General features: G+C 47.8%; 7 protein-coding genes across 7 annotated transcripts; 2 read left to right on the top strand and 5 right to left on the bottom strand.

Moving 5' to 3' along the window:
* The first annotated feature begins 849 nt into the window (after window positions 1–849).
* On the top strand, window positions 850–3,782 carry FOMMEDRAFT_167657 (uncharacterized protein). The gene is made up of 5 exons (XM_007266019.1): window positions 850–2,232; window positions 2,314–2,506; window positions 2,628–2,777; window positions 2,983–3,084; window positions 3,155–3,782. Exons 1-5 carry the CDS (start codon window positions 1,052–1,054, stop codon window positions 3,173–3,175), a joined length of 1,647 nt encoding a protein of 548 aa, XP_007266081.1. The 5' UTR covers window positions 850–1,051; the 3' UTR covers window positions 3,176–3,782.
* Window positions 3,783–4,293: 511 nt separating this feature from the next.
* FOMMEDRAFT_133742 (acid protease) lies at window positions 4,294–6,882 on the bottom strand (the record flags this gene model as incomplete). The annotated part of the gene is made up of 6 exons (XM_007266018.1): window positions 4,294–5,383; window positions 5,441–5,684; window positions 5,755–6,252; window positions 6,326–6,477; window positions 6,533–6,636; window positions 6,694–6,882. 6 exons carry the CDS (start codon window positions 6,880–6,882, stop codon window positions 4,294–4,296), a joined length of 2,277 nt encoding a protein of 758 aa, XP_007266080.1.
* A 712-nt stretch (window positions 6,883–7,594) lies between these two features.
* FOMMEDRAFT_155612 (uncharacterized protein) lies at window positions 7,595–9,008 on the bottom strand (the record flags this gene model as incomplete). Its single annotated transcript, XM_007266017.1, has 4 exons — window positions 7,595–7,717; window positions 7,768–8,179; window positions 8,237–8,292; window positions 8,343–9,008. The coding sequence occupies 4 exons, from the start codon at window positions 9,006–9,008 to the stop codon at window positions 7,595–7,597; spliced, it is 1,257 nt and encodes a 418-aa protein (XP_007266079.1).
* Window positions 9,009–9,186: 178 nt separating this feature from the next.
* FOMMEDRAFT_19696 (thiolase-like protein) lies at window positions 9,187–11,338 on the bottom strand. Its single transcript, XM_007266016.1, has 11 exons — window positions 11,258–11,338; window positions 11,177–11,203; window positions 11,012–11,119; window positions 10,613–10,952; window positions 10,411–10,548; window positions 10,096–10,352; window positions 9,965–10,039; window positions 9,802–9,898; window positions 9,731–9,745; window positions 9,515–9,671; window positions 9,187–9,458 (listed from the first exon to the last, which is right to left on the bottom strand). The coding sequence occupies exons 1-11, from the start codon at window positions 11,324–11,326 to the stop codon at window positions 9,350–9,352; spliced, it is 1,392 nt and encodes a 463-aa protein (XP_007266078.1). The 5' UTR covers window positions 11,327–11,338; the 3' UTR covers window positions 9,187–9,349.
* A 109-nt stretch (window positions 11,339–11,447) lies between these two features.
* Window positions 11,448–13,202, bottom strand: FOMMEDRAFT_107221 (eukaryotic translation initiation factor 5). The gene is made up of 5 exons (XM_007266015.1): window positions 13,025–13,202; window positions 12,898–12,971; window positions 11,955–12,816; window positions 11,668–11,898; window positions 11,448–11,615 (listed from the first exon to the last, which is right to left on the bottom strand). Exons 2-5 carry the CDS (start codon window positions 12,951–12,953, stop codon window positions 11,562–11,564), a joined length of 1,203 nt encoding a protein of 400 aa, XP_007266077.1. The 5' UTR covers window positions 12,954–12,971; window positions 13,025–13,202; the 3' UTR covers window positions 11,448–11,561.
* A 194-nt stretch (window positions 13,203–13,396) lies between these two features.
* Window positions 13,397–14,822, bottom strand: FOMMEDRAFT_83315 (S-adenosyl-L-methionine-dependent methyltransferase; the record flags this gene model as incomplete). Its single annotated transcript, XM_007266014.1, has 7 exons — window positions 13,397–13,642; window positions 13,731–13,819; window positions 13,876–14,044; window positions 14,114–14,266; window positions 14,315–14,542; window positions 14,616–14,740; window positions 14,786–14,822. The coding sequence occupies 7 exons, from the start codon at window positions 14,820–14,822 to the stop codon at window positions 13,397–13,399; spliced, it is 1,047 nt and encodes a 348-aa protein (XP_007266076.1).
* Window positions 14,823–15,179: 357 nt separating this feature from the next.
* Window positions 15,180–18,500, top strand: FOMMEDRAFT_28164 (uncharacterized protein; the record flags this gene model as incomplete). The annotated part of the gene is made up of 7 exons (XM_007266013.1): window positions 15,180–15,352; window positions 15,407–15,478; window positions 15,527–15,598; window positions 15,652–15,711; window positions 15,809–15,848; window positions 15,911–15,955; window positions 16,077–18,500. The coding sequence occupies 7 exons, from the start codon at window positions 15,180–15,182 to the stop codon at window positions 18,498–18,500; spliced, it is 2,886 nt and encodes a 961-aa protein (XP_007266075.1).
* Window positions 18,501–19,260: the final 760 nt, after the last annotated feature.

The following is a 19,260-nucleotide window of genomic DNA, read 5'->3' as shown; positions in this document are numbered from 1 at the left end:
TTTTCGAGTTTCTGTAAGGGAGGGAAGGAATTCTGTCTTTAGAAGGTTGGTTAAGTCGTCTATTTCGGACGTATGTGCATTTGGGATCTTCTGTTTTTGCTTTTTTATTTGTTTTGCTTTATGAATCTTTTTGGTAGTTTGGTTTGGTTTTCGAGAATGGTGTATATTAGCTTACCAATTTGGCATTTTTTTATGCACCTACCGACCTAACAAGTTACGTAGCAATTGCATACTCTGCTCTACCCTATATTACTACAGTGTGATCTACCCTTTTTTTGCATTATACTGTTCATGCCGACCGCTAGTAAACTACTATACGACATTTCTTGCGTTTTTTTCAAGATACAGAGAGATGAAGTTAGAGGTGATTCCTTCGAGTTTTATTGTACTCAAGTACTGGTGTTCTTGTATGCATCGAAGGTCACCCATAACAATAACAAACAAAAAGTGGAGGGAGAGAGACACATTGGTAGATTTGTTAGAGCTATTATATTTTTCTATAAATTATCTAGTTTTTATTTATTTATTTGACTGAAAGGGAGTTCAACTCTTGAAAGTTGAAAGAAGAATGGATAACTGAAGATGCGTGAGATTGAGTTTCCGTTTCCGCGACGCGTTGTTCTCCGTTTTCTCATTCATTCCAAGTCCAGGAACATCCGAATCGTTGCTCTTATACTCGTCTCTCCCTCCTTTCAAAAGCTGTATCTATTGACAATACTTTATTCGGACGGAAAGAAAGCTTGCACTCTCTTTAAAAACTGAATTTTTATTGGATCCGGAGGTGATTGGTTTTGGTGATTGGCGAGCTTGCTTTCGACGACCAACAACCGACAACCGTGGCATTATTGGCATCGTTACTTATTTCGGCTCTCGTTTTCTTCAAGAGATTGCCATCCTCGAGTCGGCTGTGTTTTTCCTGACAGTCAGGGCGTACTGTTACTTATTGCCACTACTACGTGAGCTGCCTACGTTTCTACGTCCTACGTGCACATAGCTACCCAAAGCAGACAAGTGAGGAGGAGGAACTTCAACTGTTTTCGAGAGTGGAACGATGAGTACGAATGCAATGGTGGCTGGTTCTAGTGGCTCGGCGAGTCCTTCGCCAGGAGGGACTGGGAGGAGGAGCGGGTCGGCTGATAGAGATAGGAAGCGAGGGAGTTATGGAGAAGGGAGACGTGGACGGTCGCATTCGAGGAATACCTCGTTGGGCGTGGAGGGAAATGGAAACGCGGTACCTGGTGTTAGTGCCGTTGTACCCCCACCGAAGGAGAGGTTACCGCCTAGTCCGCCGCTTACCCCCGTTGCGTCCAAGTCGAGTCTTCGGAAAACTGCTGCTGCTGGTGTTGGAGGAGGAGCAGGAAGAGGGGGAGGGGAAGAAGGGATAACGAAAGGCAATGTCGAGTCAGACGCCACGCACGCGATCCCGTCTACATCTACACCTACACCTACGCCAAGGTCGGGAAAGTTTAAAGAAGCACCGCCAGCTGTCGGACGCACGGGGGATACAAACGCCACATCTGCGGATGGAAGTGGACTAAGGGATGACGAAAAACATCATATTATTGATGGTGGTGGTGAGGATTTTAGTATTGCCAACGGGAATGGTCATGCAAGAATGCAAGTGGCGGACGTGGATGTTGATGTGGACACGGAGCCTGACGGGACGCTGTCAACGTGGTCGTTTCGTCCAGACGGGGATACTACTACTAATAGGAGGAGTAGGGAAGTACGGGACGAAGCGACGACAAATGGCGACATTGGCGGACATGAACATGAACACGGACATGGACACCGGCATGGGCGCGATCCTGAACAACATACTTTAGCTCAACCCTCCGGTGTAGATGCTGCAATCCCGCAGTCGCCCGCACGCGATCACAATATCCCGCCGCAAGAGCCATCTACTGACGCGTCTCAGGAGGACATAGATCCATTGAGTGGGAGTGACGAGAGTCGACCGCAATCTCAGCAGCCCGATTTATTTCCTACTGCCGCCGCTACTGGTGCGGCACCGTCATCTGGCATGTCATCTAGTCATGAGGCGTCGTTGAACGGGCCATTACCACCACATTTACACCCTCTAGGACTAGGGAACGCGCCCAGTCCCCAACCATGGGAAGTCATCGAGCCGCCACCGGATAATAATCTTCAAATGGAGGAAATAATGCGCCGAACGCGGAAGGAGAGTAATAGAAGTGTGCCTGGCTATGTCGGGAATGTTGTCGTGAAAGAGTGCGTTAGTTTATTTTTCCTGCTTTCTGTTAGTGACGCTAGAATCCTGTGTATGTTGATGGTGGATTTGTTTTTGTCTAGTGGTAAGAAATATCGTATACCCCGGTCTTCATATTACTTTGGTCCACCGCCGGATACTTCCGCGTTTGGGACGGACCCGATAGGACATATCGGTGTACATCATCCGCGAGAGGTCGTGCGTGTTGAACGCGATTACTCGGGTGGAGAGCTCATACAATTCAGTCCTGCATATCCATTGGAATTCGAGGGTCGGGTGAGCATTACGTTTCTCAGTCTTTTCTTTTTCGTAATGCCGTGCAAAACAATGTGCCTTTCATAATTCCGTTCTCCATGGGCCTGAGCTAATACGAGCTTTATCGCATGCATACGTACAGATAACGCCGACACAGTTCCTAGAGACGATAAACATGATCAACGAAATGCTCATTGAAGCGCACAGCCTCCGATGGTCCTTCCTCGACAATACACTCGCAGTATTGACGCTATACATTTCGCGGTTCTTTGTTTCGTCGCATTATGACCGGGTACGTTTAAAACACGTTCTCATTCCCTGGCCACAGAAATGAAGACTTATCGGACCTTTGTCTTTTTTTTTCGCCTTATTCTTTTTGGGTTGACATGAAACGAAATGAAACGGACGGGATGTGAAACGGGATTGGGATTGGGATTGGAAATACGAATTACGACAAATACGAACTACGAAAATATGGAAATGTGAAATGTGTATAGAAAATGGGAAGGTTAAAGGAGATGATCGAGGAACAGAATAAGCGGGTTTATAACCCAGTGGGGTTGAACATCCTTTGGCCGAAGGATGTTGCGTTTATGTTTGTAAGTCCCCTTCACCTAATCGTCGTAGACGAAATACGAGAACCTCTAACGGATCGGATGGGATTTTTAGCTCGAGATTGAATATTATTAATTGATACCTAGCTTGTCTGCGTATCGTCACATTCCTTTCCTTTGCCTTTGAGAGTTTTTTTTTCTCCTCTTTATGAAATGGATTTATTTCTCTTTATTATCTTTTCTGGTTTTTATCTGATTGTTTGCGGAGCCTTGTGCTCCTTTTCCTTTATCCGACTTGTAGAACGTTCGTCGCACGACGGGAATTCATTTTCTGGCCTGTGCAACTTCTTTGTCTCCTCTATTTTTTATTATTTTATTTTCGATTTCGAAATGCGACCTCCTTGCGACTGGTTTCGCTTTCCACATTTCTCCAGTGTTATTAATAAGACACTGTTGGATGTCAGTCAATTTTTAAGATTGTATGTACTATGCATAAGTTATGTAGCGATACTTTATCTTCTCGTTTTCCTGTGTTCTTCTCCGACTCGCTGCCGTCCTCACACTCTTTTCTTTCTCTTTTCCCTCTTTCTCTTTATTTTTCCTATCGTGAGAGCAGTGCAAGGAACGCAAGAGGTGCATCCAGTACGTGGGAAATCCGATCTACTTTTTCTTCGATTATAGTTTCGTTGGAACTCCATGTTTCGGTTTCTCTTTGTTTCACTGTTTCTTGGTTTACTATCTTTCTCTGATCTTCCCCTTGCATGTAACTATTTTTACATTACAAATTTCAAAGAAATTATGACATACCAATCGACCAGCTGAGAACTGAAGTATAATGTCAATGCAAGATAAGACCAACTCAATTGTTTATGGTTCAGGATAAATTCAAGAGGAGAGTTTTGTTATTTCAAATGAGTGGCGCCTATGCGCATGCACAGAATATAATATTGAATAACAGAAGCAAATGGATACGAATACAGTGAATTTTCGAGACGAGAGACGATAAACCCCAACCCCAACCCCAAAAGTCCTCTCGAGAGCCGTAAGGCGCGTATATCGTACCTTAAGAAAGAAGGAAAGAACAAAAGGCATTCACCTTGAGAGTGACATGTCCTCTTGAAAAGTACCATCAGACCGGGAAAACATAATACGGAATACAGTAGAGTAGAGAAGTACAAGTACACCTTCCAGAGTCGATCATCCGTTCACCGATCCACCAACTCAATCCACCTCAGCAAAAGAAATAAAATCGACTTAAGTCTTATCTCGTTGCTGTCCGGTGGAAGTTCCTGGGCCAGAAGAACTGCCACCGGCATTGGATTCAGAATACTCGACGAGTGTCGGGGATACCGGTTGAGCCGGGGTTGGAGCTTCAAAGCTGTACGGCGGCGCAGGTGTCTCGGATGACCTCGGTACTTGTGCATGTTGTTGTTGTTGTTCTGCACGAGATGACACAAGAGATTGCTTGTTAGTAACCCGTGAACGTGGTGACGAAGGTGGCGGCGGGAGGATGAACGGTGCATTTACAGCTCCTTCGCCGCCTGAGGCTGTGGAAGGTGAAAACGGGTCGAGATCTTGTGGACTTCCTGGTACAGGGGCAGGTTGAGGTTGAGGCATGTGAATTTGGTTGGCGGTAGATGGAGAAACCGAGGTACGTTGAGGTATGGACTTGTGGTCACGAGTCGAGGGAGGGGAAGCACCTGCAGGCAGTGTGAATGGCTCGATCATGTGTGTGCGGCCGCTGGGATCCATACTGGCAGCTCCGGTTCCATATGACGAACTAGCACGATTTGCAGTTACGTTCGCGCCGAGTGCATTCGGGTTGTACGAAATTCGAGACGCTGTACTTGGCTCAAGCGTATGTCCATGACCAGAACTCGATCCTCCAGATGACATTGCTAAGAAGTTACTGCCAGAGTGAGGTGAGTTGGGTACGTCGAATGCAGTGTTGCGGTAATCATGTGCTTCTGGAAGGAGTGGTCGAGCAGTATATGCAGTCGACGGAGTTGACGGCGAATACTTCTGTGGTCCATAGTGTGGCAAAGCATGAGTTGCGTATTGTGCTCCACCCTCGTCAGATCCTTCATCCTTATTGTGATTAGCCACGAATCCGGTCTTCTCTCCTATCTTCGAAGGTGAGGCATCGCCGTCCTTCTTAGAAGTTTTTGCGCGGCGCCGTCGTCCCAGCATGTATGCTCCCCCAACAAGAATCGCAACTCCAACAACGCCACCAATTGTACCACCCACAATTGCACCAACATCCGTCTTAGATGATTGAGCAGCCCGCGGGACTATGCCAACGGAGTTTGGAACGCCAGATCCAGGACGACCAACTACGAAGATCCTAATGATTCAGATTATCAGTCACAAATATAGAATCAAAGTGCTTGATTCGACTCACAAGTAAAGTGATGAGATGAAATTACTGCCTAGCATAAAGTTAGTAACAGATGAATCAGGCCAAGCTTTGATAGTGCCGATGCAACTTCCATCACTTTGCTGTTCAATTAGCTGCGATTCGTCGAGTGGGAAAGATTGTCCAGAGAACGTGAATGCAACAGATAGTTTTGTGTTGCAAGGTAACGACCATGCCTGGGCCCCGTCAACGAGAGAGCTCGTCTGCACCGCAGAAGGGACGGCAGCATCTTCAGAACAGAAGAGCCAGAGTCAGTCTTGGGCATTGCAAATCTTCGGAATCATGAGTTCTGGACGTACATAGAAGATTTGCCTGGGAAGCGGGGAAGAAGATATCAGCGAAGAAAGGCTCGATCAAAGCCGTCGTCTTCGACGCGTTCGCTATGGAAGATCCAGCAACCGACGCCGCCCAACCGTCAAGTTGAATCGACCAGTCGCTTTCGGGAAGTTGAAATGCGGCGTTAGACGACGTCCCACCCGTATTCTGATTAGCGGGGACATTTGCTGGACCGGACGAGACACCCGCAGTGCTCCAAGCAATGTTGCCCTGATACGCCTTTGAATCCGGTTGGAGCCAATGCAACACGCCGCCATTGCCTTGGTCGTTGTCTGACGTGAACTTCGGCGAACGAAGGTCCATTCCGAAAGTGAAATTATTCTGTGAAGGATTACGGGAAAGCCATCCGCCGAATACAGTGTCAGAGAAATTCCCAGATTGCCCATTGGCATTCGTTCCTAAGCCGATCAGCCCTGAAGTCACGTCCGTAAAGAAAGACGAGGATTGATTCGCCACGATAACTGCAGCATGCGAATTGAGCCAAGAAATTGGATGTCAGTGCGGACCACACAAAGTTGAGGACATTGTGCTGACTTGTCTGATTGGGATATGACCATCCTGTGCCATTTGCTTCGTGGAGGAAGCAATCTTCCTTTATGAAAGGTCCGCCTACCGAAGCACTACCAAGACTGACGTTGGCAGAACCCGGAAATGGCTTCTGGCTGGTCGAGGCAGAAGCATTATAGCTTTAATCCTTTTTAGTCAGTTAAAGTTTGTCTGCAAGAAGGACGCAGAACCTACGCGGGTACGTTGTTGCAGCTATCGCATCCAATACCGGCGACTGCACTCAATCCAGTATTCAATCCCATAGCAAACCTGAAAGACTGTTGCAAAGACGAGGACGACTGTTGAAGAAACAGGTAAACGACTCATCGACCTGAAGGAAATTAAACGATGTATACCATGTTTACGCCAACCACATATCGTTTGTCTTTGTTAACAGTGAGTGGGATGTTCACTGTGGCAATTACCGCATCCCTCTTTGAAAGGGAAAGCGCATTGGCTCCATGGGTAGCCAGCAATATGGATATTAGGAGGAGGAGGACAGCTGCACGAGCCGCAACAAACGTAAGACCTTGAACATTGGCCATGAGCTCTTGACAGCTTGCAGGCAGGAAGGATGACTGGTGAGGACAAGAACGGGGTAAATCATACGTACGTACATAACCCGATGACCCCAAGCTTTTCAATGCATTTCAAAACTATTCAATAATTAAAGCGTGTTGATAAGGAAAGTTCAACCCTTATCAGGAAGGTGATCTTGTCCCATGAGGGGTTTGGCGTCAAACGGCGAATGACGGGCTTCAGCACTGCACTCCTTGTATGGTACATAAAGCTGTCCATCAAGTGGATGCGCCGATCAGTTGAATGCTCCAAGTAAATTCTATAATTCGAATCAGGTACATACATTCGTTCACGAGCGTCAAATGTGCGACAACAGTCTGGTTAACTGACTGACTTTACGGTGGGTTTTAGGAGACGCATATGCACGGCTCCTACCGCGCTTGGTCATCAAGATCCAAGCGCGAAGTGCATGAGTTACTGTGAACCCAGTGCACACATATGGAGAATCCAGGTGCCACCATTAGATATCCGGTGCAAGTGCCACTCACATCGAACGAAACGTTAACCTTCTCCTCCCAATTCTGGGCGCAACCCCTGACTTATTGCAAACACAAACATTTCAATTTTAGTAGTCATAGTTTGTGGCTCAAGTGAGTACACACCCTGTGTATATGCAGATCACTATCTACATAGAGAGAGGAAAGCCACCGAGTTCGAATTCAAAAAAGGTAAGTGCTGTCAACGTTGTGTCGAGACCAACTCCTCTTCTTTATCCTGTTCCTGTTCCTGTGCTTCGTCGACATACTCTGTGTCTATATTATTTGCCGTAGAGGTTGTCCCGCGTTCGTGCCCCCTTTGCACCTGTTGGACGATTAGCCAGTGACACATGATAAAGCGAGCAAGATACCCACATGATAGACGGCCGTCCAATATCCGCACCAATACATAGCACCCAGAGCGCGGGAGAACGCCTCGTCTGGGTTCAATGCGACACTTTGATTGTGGAGGTTCGCTGAAGTTGAAGTGTCACCAGATCCATGTGCAGTCGGAAATGTAGAAGCAGGTAACATCATAGAATAGTGAGACGTAATGTTTCTTAGATTGGCCTGCGTTACCTCCGGCACTGCCGGCGGGCTTGTCGGACCCGGAAAAGCCAGCGAAGCGTCGTGAGTAGGGACAAACGTTTCAAAGTTCAATGGTACAGATTCATCCGCTTCATCCGTTGCTCCTGAAGCTTCAAGTGGTAGAGTTGTATCCTGCTGTACCTTCTTCTTGCGTGTGCTTGATGTCGCCCTTGATTTCTCCGGAGGTATATTGTACCATCTACGAATAGTAGGTCAATTAGAAGCTTTCAGCGTATTCAGTTAAGAAGAGGCTCACAGCGGAGACTTGTGAACCCGGTCCTTTTTCCAGCGCTTTGATTTTCCATGTATAGCCTATCCAAAGTTAGCATTAGAATTAAGTTAGGGCAAAGGACTGGACTGACCTCGTATTCTTCATTCGCGGCGTTCCAGGCAGCAATAAGCGCCGAATCGTCCCAAATCTCTTCATGAGTAAGTTCCCTGCTCTCATCCTCCTCCTCATCGTCATCAAAATCCTGTGTTTCTTTTGCGTCAAATACATTGTCAGCGCCATTCTTATCGTCCAAAAGGCCGTCATTTTGAATATCTTCGATACCACGGGCGTCGCCACGAGCGTCGTCGTCGTATGAAATTCCATCGTCCTGCGCGCCAGGTTCATCCCAATGCGCAGCGGCATACGATGTATTATGAACGGAGGTGGTGCTAGATGTTACTGCAGGCGTGATAGTATCACCATTGCCTACTCCAGAGCGTCTCTTGTTTCTGTTTCGTTTTTTCACTTGTGGTTTGGGCGGCATCGACTGCACTTGAATAGAAAGCTGATTTCCTGTAGTCTCTGAGCCTGTCTGGTTGTTTACGTATGAATTTTCCAAGCCACCTCCTATATCACGAACGTTTTCGTTACCCCCGTCGTCGTGTTTTCTCTTTTTTGTGGGTGGAGAAGCAGTTGCAGCGCCGTCATGCACATTCACTCCAGAAGTGGAATCGGCAGTAAGGGCTATCGGCGCTGCCTCAGAAGATACGCCCGGTGGCACGTCTAAGTCATCATAGGACACGACCTGGCGGGCCATCCGCCGATTTAGATAGGGCTAGATGGATGAAGCGATTAGAGAACTAGAGTATTTGTTCAATGTTGAGCTGCTCATTAACAGCGCGTCGCGCTGAGTTACGTATTACGTAAGATCCTTAGAGAAGTTAAATTTAGTTCATTTACACTTTTGCTCACTATTCCAGATGTACAATAAAACATTGAAATAAATTGGTAAGAGCACAGCCAAGCAAATGATAGTAGATCGCTAATGGTACATAACTACAACCATAGAAGACACAATGTTGATTTGTCGTAAGAAAACGTGGACCCGAAGACGAAGATGCTTTCGCTTCCAACTGGCGTTATGCATCATTATCCTCCTCACAACTTAGCCAGAGAAAGGAACCAATCTGAACTCTTCTTAGATTTCACTTTGTTGACTTCTGCCATCGTAATTGACCGGCACTCATGTGCATGATTATACCCGAGTCTAGATAGTAGAATTATCAACCGCGGTCGGAAGAATGGAATAAAGGATGATGATACCTATCTCTTCCATCTTTTCCGCCTTCTTTGTAGAACTCAGGTCTACGCAGAACGCTCACAACACATGCACCACCAAGGCCGATGTTATGTATGAGACCTAACTTGCCACGCTTGTCGGAAATGTCGAACAGACCTGGAGCTTGCATCGGTCCCGCCCCTGACGAACCGAAGAATGCGATTAGTGCCAAAATGTAGCTGTGGCGACTGTAAGCTTACAGTTTCTGAGTTGAGCTAGATTAATCTTTATTTAGCTGTCTGCGCTACGAGTGAAATGCGGGAGCACTAACCAGTGATGTAGAAATGCATTCCTAGTCCTGTAGCACCTAATGGGTGACCCTTGGCCTCAAGACCCCCGCTGGGATTGATGACATACTTTCCCCCATACTGTATAATTAGTAGAGGATGAATATCCGCCAATTCTCGGAAGATTCATGTTTGTAACTGGCTTACTGTATTATCTCCTCTGTCGACCATTTTGTGTGCTTCATCGACAGCACAAAGACCCAGTGCAGGGTAAGTAATGAGCTGTAAGTCCGGAAATCAGTCATCCTGGATACAGTGTAGTTATGAACGGGCCTTACTTCATTAGCAGCGAAGCAGTCATGGAGTTCTACAACACCAACTTGGTCGCGGCCCTGGCCTTGTTTGAATCCAGCTTGCGCGAATGCCTTGTCCGCAGCGTCTTTAGTCATTGAGGAACCTACAAGTTCCATAGCACTTTTACTGTCGAAAGTTGACGGGAAGTCTGTCGACAGTTGTTGACCTATGATTTCAATAGCTTGGTTTTCGAGCCCATGAGCATGAACAAACGCTTCCGAGGCGACAATGCAACAAGCAGCTAATTAAAAGTCCTTAGTTTTATCATGGTTAAACAGAAACTGGAGGATATTACTTGCCTCCGTCACTGGTCGGGCTGCACATGAACTTAGTCAATTCATTCGTAATCTTCGGCGCGTTCAAAATCTGTTCAACACTCCACCCATCCCTAAACTGAGAATAAGGATTTCTCGTGGAATGTTTATGATTTTTCGCAGCTTCAAATAATTTCGATGAGTCCACGCAACCACTAACCTGTGCAAAGATGAAAATTCTGCCTACCTATCTTCGCCAAGTGTTCGACACCGCCGCCATACTTTTTGAAATATTCAACGGCACCATTTGCAAACATGCGGGGCGGTCGGGGACCGTGGTTCTTTCCGAGGCTCTCCTCGGCCACCTCAGTAGCCATCTGGAACGGCTCCATGGGAGGAGTACGGTCTTTCCAGTTGGTGCTCAAAGACCCAGGAGACATCCTCTCGAAACCAAGCGCCAGAACGCAATCCGCTTGCGAACCGCGGATCAAGTTAGCTGCGTTGTAGAGCGCAGTGGAACCCGTGGAGCAGTTATTGTTCACGTTGGTTATTGGGATACCAGTCAGACCTAGGTTGTACAGCGCACGCTTGAATGCGAAAGCATGAGTAATACACCATGAATATTTCTCGTAGAACAAGGACTAACTTGACCACTCGTAGAATCACCGTAACAAAAACCGACATAAGCAGCCTCTACGGAGTCATAGGTAACGCCAACGTCCAGCAATGCCTTCGTTGCTGCTTCAAGGCCCATCTAAGAAACGAATTTACTCTCAATACTTGAATGTCATTTCTTCTACACAGGGCTCACATCTTCCGTAGTTCTCAATCCCCTCGGCTTATAAATAGTTATTACTTTAGGCAGAGACATTCGTATTCAGGGAGAAGATACCTTGATGAATGCAGTACATCCTATACCCACAATAAACACTCTAGCAGATCTGTGAGCCTGAGACGACATGGTCGAGGTTGAAGTTCAAGCCGTGGAAACACACATCTGATCAATACCGGTCCGGCTATGTTTGAAAGCCGGAGATGACCACACAATCCCGCAGGTGACCGATCATAGTCAGAGCTTATTAGGTTTAACAAACATGTACGGCATTTACATTGCACGTAGCCGGAACAAGGCAGTATATTGATCCTGACACAGGTAACGTTACAGAAATCATAGTACAATCCAGAATACCAGATGCCTACTCCTCTTCAGACTCTTCCTCCTCCTCGTCATCATCAGCTTCATCGAGCCACTGTTTAGAAGAGTCAGATGAGACCAAAGATAATATTAAGTAAAAGACTGACCTTTAGGAAGGGCTCGCTGGCCTTTCTCACTTTTTTGCTCGTGTCCTTGTCGACATACTTCTTGCTGACATGTGTGCCCCATTGTTTCACAACTTCCTCTTCAAGAGCGTCAGCTTGGTAAAACGCCATTAGGATCTTCGGAATGGACGGAACGAGGTCCGGGTGCGTAACACCGACAAAGCGCTCTATACCGCCGAGAAGAGCCTTCTGGTGCCTTTCGGAGGTGACCATCTAAAACAGGATGTTAACTCGCCGTCTCCAGGTGATCAAACTGAACTTTATTTTACCTTTGCAAACATGGGCGCAAACTTTGGAATCTCAGTCGCGATATTCTCGGTGAATAGAGCTTGCACAAGCACTTGAACGGTCTTGTGTTTCTTCTCAATTCCTAGGTCTTGAGCATGTTTGTAAACCTCGACGGCAGAAGTGGTTTCACGATTCTCTTCTGCCCATTGACCGATCTGAGTGTATGGACTGTTCGCGTCGTCATCACTGTCGTCATCCCCGAGAAGTAGACCCGATTGCATTCCGCTTTCGAGAGCCTTGACACGTGCCTTCACCGCTTCAGGTGACGTGTCTACTGCCCACTCTTCCTCTTTCAGCTTCGAGTTTTCGGCGAGTTCAGCAGCTTCGATCTTAATGCGCTTTGTCAGCTCATCATCACTGTCTGCACCCTGTTCTTCGGCAGCCTCGGCAGGGGGACTACCGCCACCGTTCTCCGTCGCTGCGCCCTCCTTGGCCTTCTTCGATTTCTTTGAAACCTTAGGAGGATTTTTAAGGATGAACGTAGTCAGCTTGTGGCGCATGTCTACATTGGTCCTCTGGCCACAGGCCTTGCAGTCGCGAGTAATCATGTCACCCTTCGTAATGATGAGGTCTGTCTCCGGGTTCTTGCATGCGGCACACAGAACGAACTTGTCAATGAAAATGTCGAGAAGTTCACGCAAGCGTGAAGCATCGTGTGCACCATTAACGATGTACCGGTCACCCTTCTCGTCGAAAGTTGTCTGAGCGCCAAGTTCACACCCGAAGAACTTCGTCGGGTAGGTAGGCGGGCGTGAGAGCGCCCGGGCAACGTCAGACATGTTCGGAACGACCGTTTTGATGCCGTTGCCTTTTCCCTCGATCTTGGTAAGCAAGACCGGCATACTGCAGCATGTGAAAAGGTGGAGAAAAAGCGGGAAATGCTCAGCAAAGTCTGGAAGCCGTTAGAACCATGCAGACACATACCGGTAGCGGTAAAACTTGTCATCGACGTCGCGACGAATGTTAACAACTTTAGCCATGCTGGGCAGATATCAGGACTAAAAGAGGGGTAATTAGTGAAGGCAGAGTAAAAACTCGGAAAGAGACATACAGCTATGATGACGGGATTACGGTGATAAAACTTCTCAAGACTACTCTGAGAACCGTGAGGGCGACAAGGCATGAATCTTCCGTCTGAGCAGCGGAAGACGGTGCGGAATGGATGCTTTGTAAACGACGAAATGGTGAACGCGTTGAGAGCGTAAAGCGCAGGTTGCGTGAGATGGTCGTGGTTGCTGGTCAAGAGTGACACACTCAGGCGGCATATAAGCCAGGTCTCCCAGGCTTAGTCAGCCAATCAGATTGCAAAGTTCGCCGAAACGCATTTTTATTCCGGCGGCGCAAAGATGTGCCACATTCAGTCAGGCAAAGTTATACTAGCTAGTAAAGTCTACTATCACAGCATAGAGTACTACTATTACAATTATACAGGCATTTCGTCGCCCTCAAACAAATAATTCACGAGCCGTCTAACGACTTCTACGTTTACACTGTTCCCAAGAAGTCGGTATTGCGACTTTCGACTCACGTTCTCCGGCCAAACAAACGCCCGTGTCTTATTCCCGCGAATGCCCGCATCTGTAGAAGACTCGAAATGAAAGAGCCGTAGTAGTTCCGATGGAGTGAAGTATCGAAGACGAAGGGGTTCGAGAATATTGAGAAGAATGCGCTCAGAATCAGGGTCACTTGTCTCGGCTTGCTTTTGCAGAGCGAGAAATCTGTCAAAGGTCTGCGTTGTCTGCCCTTCCACGTCAGACCCGGTTCGCTGGCGAAAATTGAGGACTCACATCCAAGTATTCGTTCATTTGCAATATTGAACCGGCTCTTTCGACTAATTGCGTGTAGCCTGGATTTGAGCAATCAAAACCTCAAGCCTCGGTCATCCGCGGATTGTGACCTTACCTCTTGTGAAACAACACGATCTTCGAGAGCTTGGCAAAACGATATCAAACAGTCTACCCCACCTTAGAAGGACGCGGTCCGGTACACTGCTAGTTTCATCTTCGGCAGAGTCAGCTGCTCGATCCAAGTACGCTCTGAGCTGGGTAGTTTCACAGTCTTCTGGTGTGTCCTTCCAAGGCTCTCCATGTCCAGGAATGTGTCTGAAAACAGACTGTGAAACCGTACTATCGCATGAAACGTTTGCGAATGAAGATGGAAGTTGCTTGGCAAGTAGGTAGTATCGTAATCGCGAATTTGGTATGCCAAATTGCAGAGGCGTGAGGAGCAGCTCAACGGTGGTATAGTTGCATGCATGCAGAGTCTCAAGGAGGATCTTGCGTGTTGACGAGGCCTAGAAGGGGTAAGGGAAGTAAAGCGAAATTAAATTCGTATTGCACACCTCAAAACCAGCCACATTTTCCACAAGGATCCATTTCGGGCACTGGTCAATCCTTGCTAGTTCCGGAATGACTTGCTGTACAAGATGCAAGAAAGACTTTGCCCTAGGATCCTGGGAACCCTTTGCAGAGGGGTTGAGGACAGTGTAAGGTTGGCATGAAGGAGACAGAAGCCAGAGTGGAGCATTTTCACTGGCCAAGTCCAATGCAGTTAAAGTTGAAATATCAACCTGTCTTTCGATTTCAAGAATGGGAGAAGGCGTTAAACGCAAATCGTAAATAAAATAGAACCGAGATACAGACTTTCCTGACTATACCAGGGCCATAATTTGCTTCATAAACACGACAGGACGTCTGATCCCAGTCATATGCTCGGACAACTGATGCATCTACGTTGCTGAGTTCGAGTGCCCTGTGTAGTCCACCTCCTCACTTATCAAGCACGAACGTCACGGCAAGAAACTAAGCCTAACCTATTCCGCTATAGAATTCAAGAGTTCGGACCGTCATATAATGATTTCCCGAGCAGGTTCCTTATTTCTAGGGACGTAAGAAGTTGAGGGCATCAAAAGGTGACTCGGCTATAATTTAGACTTAGAGGATATCCAAATAAGGCTATGTCCCGCTGACAAACCGTAATCCAACAGGTTTCTGCCAGTTCCAGCAGCGGCATGCATTGTCTCTTGCTGTCGCCATTGCTATCCTTCCCTCTCTTCTTTCCCTCACTCCTGCTTTTCTGTTCACTCTTCGTGATCATACGATAATCAGATTGCGAGCTGGAATAATTTTCATTGACTTAATTCCATCTTTCGTTAACGAAGCGATACCTCAGTCCTCCTTACTCTTTCTGGCGCTGTTCCTTTCCCAATGGCCGATCCACTTAATATCAACGGTCGTATTCCACCATCACCACTGCGTCCAACGAAGCGATTACGGGAAGATACAGGTATTGAAAATGAACTTGAACACCATGTTGCGGGTGACAGATTGAGGGCATCGAGTGCTGCAGGAAATGTGGAGAGTAACGAAGAAGCTCCTTGGTACGTCTCATATTATCGTCTCGATACGTGCTATCATTCATGGTCCTGGGACAGGTATTCCGCAATATCGAGTCGCTCTTATCATGTTCCCGTGCCACAAGAGCCTCAGCTGCCTACACCTCAGAGGTCGGTGCGAATTAGGTTGCTTAATGGCATTGGTTGACGTGTTTGCAGCTATGGTTCCAGTAACCTCTTCCCATTTTTTCCGGTTGCAGTAGGATCTCCCGAATCTCCTCTGGCTCATGCGTTAGTGACTTAGATACATGATTCGTTTCTTCTGCTGACACGAGTGTTTACAGCCATTCCCGAACGCTCGGAGGAGTAAATGGTGGTTCAATGACTTCTCGCATACAAGCACGGTATGTGCACAATTATTGGTTTTCTTGCATCGGGTACTTCTCAACTGTGTACACAGGCATACCCCTTGCGCTGAGGGCGAATTACGATGTCCAACAGATATGTCATCGCAGCCACAGACTATCACTCCCAGAGCCAGGTATTCACCCTTTCTGCTCAACTTCGTGGTAGTTTTCTCAACACTTCATCCTTTTTATTCAGTCCGGTCAACGTTGTCAAGCCCTTACCATCAAGGCCACTCTCACTGTAAGCCAAAGTGATAAAACTAGTGTACTGTAGTTAAGCTTTTTTCTAGTCCTCCGATAGCATCGTCGTCACATGAACCACCCATCTTGTTCGTGCTGTTTCCCTTTTTCTTTTCATGTAGTATTGGCTAACAACGAAACTTAGCATCAAGACGGAATCACCGCCTCCCGTGCTAGCTCCTCCCCATGACATTTCGCCGTCTAAAAGCATATCTCCACGACCGCCGTCACCAGAAGCGCAAACGGCTGCACTTAGTCTTTCTTCTCCATTTGTTGAGAAGGCCAGGCCGAACATGGCGCCACCCAGCGTGAGACGTTTAGACCATGCTGCTTTGCGTCCATCGTCTCCCACCTCGTTGCGCTCACAGGCCCTTCTTTTGTCTTCGCCCGCTCATATTGAGGAGAGAGAGCCGTCGTCCGCTGAACCTACTAACTGTAGTCTACCTCCAATAGAAGAGGTAGTTCGGCAGCCTGGTGGGGAACTAGATCGCATACGTAATCACATTCTATCAGTCGAAGATGCTCGTCGAGTTGAACTGGAGGGTCGTCGACCCGAATATTTAAAGCGTCTGCAACGGGACGACATCGGACTCGTAGTTCCGAAAGCGGAGCATGAACCGGTCGAGAAGGATAGTGTCGGAATTGCCATCACTCCGGCGAGAGGACGGAGGATACAACTCTTCGACTTCCAAGAGACCAGTGCAGAGAGCTTCGAGGAAAGCCTGATGACCCACGGATACGGAACGTACGGTGAACCTCGAACCCCTCATAGACCTCTTATGAGTACGGAAGGGCTCAGCAAGGAAGCGATGGATTGGTTGGCGTACAACACGCCTGTTGCATTGCCGGGTGTTCCACCACCGCATTCGGGTAGTGAGGTTGAGTTGAACGAGAAGGAACTCAAGAAGCGAAAGCGCCTTGAGGCATTCAAGGGTTCGGCCGCTCGGGCATATGCAAAGCTCTACCCGGCAGAAGTGGAAGGATTGGGACGTGTTCTATTGAACGTACCTCCTGAAGAAGCTGATGAACTAGCTGGACCACCTGCGAAAAAGCGCGCCACTGGGAAGAGGAAACGAGGTGGGGTGGCTGTTGATAAGAAGGGAAAGCTGCCAGATGGAGCTGCTCCTGTGCAAACCCAAACCACTGAACCTCGTTGGTTGGACAGAGAAATCCCTTGGTGTCTCCGAGAGAAGGAAAGAGAGGAAGAGCAGAAAGCGCGTGATGCTGATAGGTTGGCATGGATCGATAAGTACTTCGCTCATGATACAGACAGTGACGATGAGAAGGAGTCCGACAAAAATGAGGAGCGTGCACCTTCTCCAACTTGGGGTCAGGTGTCTGAGGACCTTCCAGATGCACCAAAACGTGGGAGAGGTAAGGCCGTACCATTGCAAGCCAATCCAAATCGTACACATCCTGCGATTCGGGATGACGCGAATCGCGATTCCGGGAGCGTGAAGCACAAGAGTTTATTCTTCCCAACCGATCCTGCAGATGCACGAATGGCATTGATGTCGAAACGTTCCGTTCGGCTTCTCGCTCAGCGTAAGTTGCGGCAAAATGGGCAACGATCCGCATCTCTCCGAGGTATTGGAGAAGGTCGACTTGCTTGTGCTTGCGGCCGTGATGACGATGACGACGGCCGACCGGCTGTTCAGTGCGATGAATGTTTTAATTGGCATCATCTTGAATGTATTGGTGTGCGAGATGAAGCGGAACTTGGTGAAGAAGATGACCCGTGGTTTTGCCCAGCCTGTGCCGAACAATCGGAAGCTGCACTCTCTGCTGCTGACTGGCGCAATCAACGTCAACCGACGTTTGTACCAACTGACGAAGTTCCTGTACATTCCTCGACGAGGAGTGATGTTGCATTTTACTCGTCCTCGCCCCTGCGTGAATGGGGCTCGTCGGGATCCTTACATACGCCGGTTCAGGGACATGGACGTCTTCACGGTGTCGAGTCTTTTCGCAGGTCGGTCTGGGATGACCCGCACACCGGTCCGGGTCCCTCAACGCCAGTGATGATGTTACGAGGTGTACAGGTCCGTACACCCGGAGCGAGCCAAGGCGAACGTGGGCAGCACATTAATGGCATGTTCGATTCGTTTGTTTCTCCTCGCGGTGGATATCCTAGGTTTACAGACTCGTTCACTACTCCGAAGAATACTGGATTAGGACACATTTCTCGTGGAAGCTCGAGTTTCGGATTGTCGGCGTGGCCGACACATACAAGTGGGTTGTTCGCAACACCAACTCCACGTGGACGACTTGGGAGTTCTGGTTCTGGGTATGGAGGCTTCACCTATAGCTCGGACGACCCCATGAACGCGTCGTTTGGTCAACAGACAAGAGTAACGGACGGGATGTACGCGCCTGATGATACGCCTATACGTCGTGCGCCGATAAAAGAGACGAGGACGCTTGGACTTACGGCGCATTTGTCGTCTGGGTCGTTAATGGATTCCCCACTCGCTGGACGCGGAGGACAGGAGGTTTTGTCGGTCCCGGAAGGGAATCCTGAGATCCGTCGACCTTCTGCGAAGTGAGACCGATTATTTGGCGTCTCCGTTCTCGACTTCTTCTCGCATCACGCCCTTCCCCTCTCACCTCGTCGCACCCGAATAAGTGTGATATTGTGATACTATATGATCATGATCACTTGCGGGCTTTCCTCTTTCGTGTTGTTTCCCCTTCTTTTTGATAGGGTCCCCTTTCTTCTCTTCGTATCCTTTTACTTTGCACTGATTTGATATTGTGATTGAATGGGTAATGGTGCGACAATCTGAGGTGATACTTCGTGCAACTTTAGTATAGTAATTGGTATTACACAAAGTGGTTTTTTCTTGTTCCTTCTGAATCCGAGGGGTTCTGTTCTGTTTTTCGTCGCTCTTCGCTGATTTACGTCTTGTACTGTTCCACTGTCCTTCCTTTCCTTCTTCTGTGGTCAGACCATCCACTCTCTCTCCTCCCCTTTTTAAAGGAGATAATTCGTGCGATACATCGATTTTTTTCTGTTTTAATCCCTTACGTAGTGCAGAGTGAAATTTACATAGTACAAAGGTTGTAGCAAATTATGTATTTTCAATGTGAATAGAAGTACAATGGCCAGGGATGGTGGCACGATAATACACTGTACTTGCGTGTCATGTTTCGTTTCGGTGATGCTACGTGGTGAAACTTTGATAGCATGGGGTAGTCAAAGTTTGGATGGCTTCAAGACCACCAATGTCCTTCCTGCCTGAGTTCTTTAGTATCCTCCCTCCCTCCCTCCTTTCCTCGTCCTTTTTCTTTAAAAAGAGCAATTCA

Source organism: Fomitiporia mediterranea (assembly GCF_000271605.1).
Source record: "Fomitiporia mediterranea MF3/22 unplaced genomic scaffold FOMMEscaffold_5, whole genome shotgun sequence".
Classification (NCBI taxonomy): Eukaryota; Fungi; Basidiomycota; class Agaricomycetes; order Hymenochaetales; family Hymenochaetaceae; genus Fomitiporia; species Fomitiporia mediterranea.
The sequence above is the reverse complement of the archived record's forward strand: the minus strand, read 5'-3'. Positions and strand labels throughout refer to the sequence as shown.

What these genes read in the sequence shown, in the direction of transcription:
- FOMMEDRAFT_167657 (XM_007266019.1), top strand. Translation starts at nt 1,052, where the DNA reads ATGAGTACGAATGCAATGGTGGCTGGTTCTAGTGGCTCGGCGAGTCCT. An exon ending in CATTGGAATTCGAGGGTCGG is followed by an intron (nt 2,507 to 2,627) that starts GTGAGCATTACG and finishes GCATACGTACAG; the next exon opens with ATAACGCCGACACAGTTCCT. An exon ending in TTTCGTCGCATTATGACCGG is followed by an intron (nt 2,778 to 2,982) that starts GTACGTTTAAAA and finishes AAATGTGTATAG; the next exon opens with AAAATGGGAAGGTTAAAGGA.
- FOMMEDRAFT_19696 (XM_007266016.1), bottom strand. Translation starts at nt 11,326, where the DNA reads ATGTCGTCTCAGGCTCACAGATCTGCTAGAGTGTTTATTGTGGGTATA. An exon ending in GATTGAGAACTACGGAAGAT is followed by an intron (nt 11,120 to 11,176) that starts GTGAGCCCTGTG and finishes TTCGTTTCTTAG; the next exon opens with ATGGGCCTTGAAGCAGCAAC. An exon ending in CAGCCCGACCAGTGACGGAG is followed by an intron (nt 10,353 to 10,410) that starts GCAAGTAATATC and finishes ACTTTTAATTAG; the next exon opens with CTGCTTGTTGCATTGTCGCC.
- FOMMEDRAFT_107221 (XM_007266015.1), bottom strand. Translation starts at nt 12,953, where the DNA reads ATGGCTAAAGTTGTTAACATTCGTCGCGACGTCGATGACAAGTTTTAC. An exon ending in GACAAGTTTTACCGCTACCG is followed by an intron (nt 12,817 to 12,897) that starts GTATGTGTCTGC and finishes CACATGCTGCAG; the next exon opens with TATGCCGGTCTTGCTTACCA. An exon ending in CCAGCGAGCCCTTCCTAAAG is followed by an intron (nt 11,616 to 11,667) that starts GTCAGTCTTTTA and finishes TCTTCTAAACAG; the next exon opens with TGGCTCGATGAAGCTGATGA.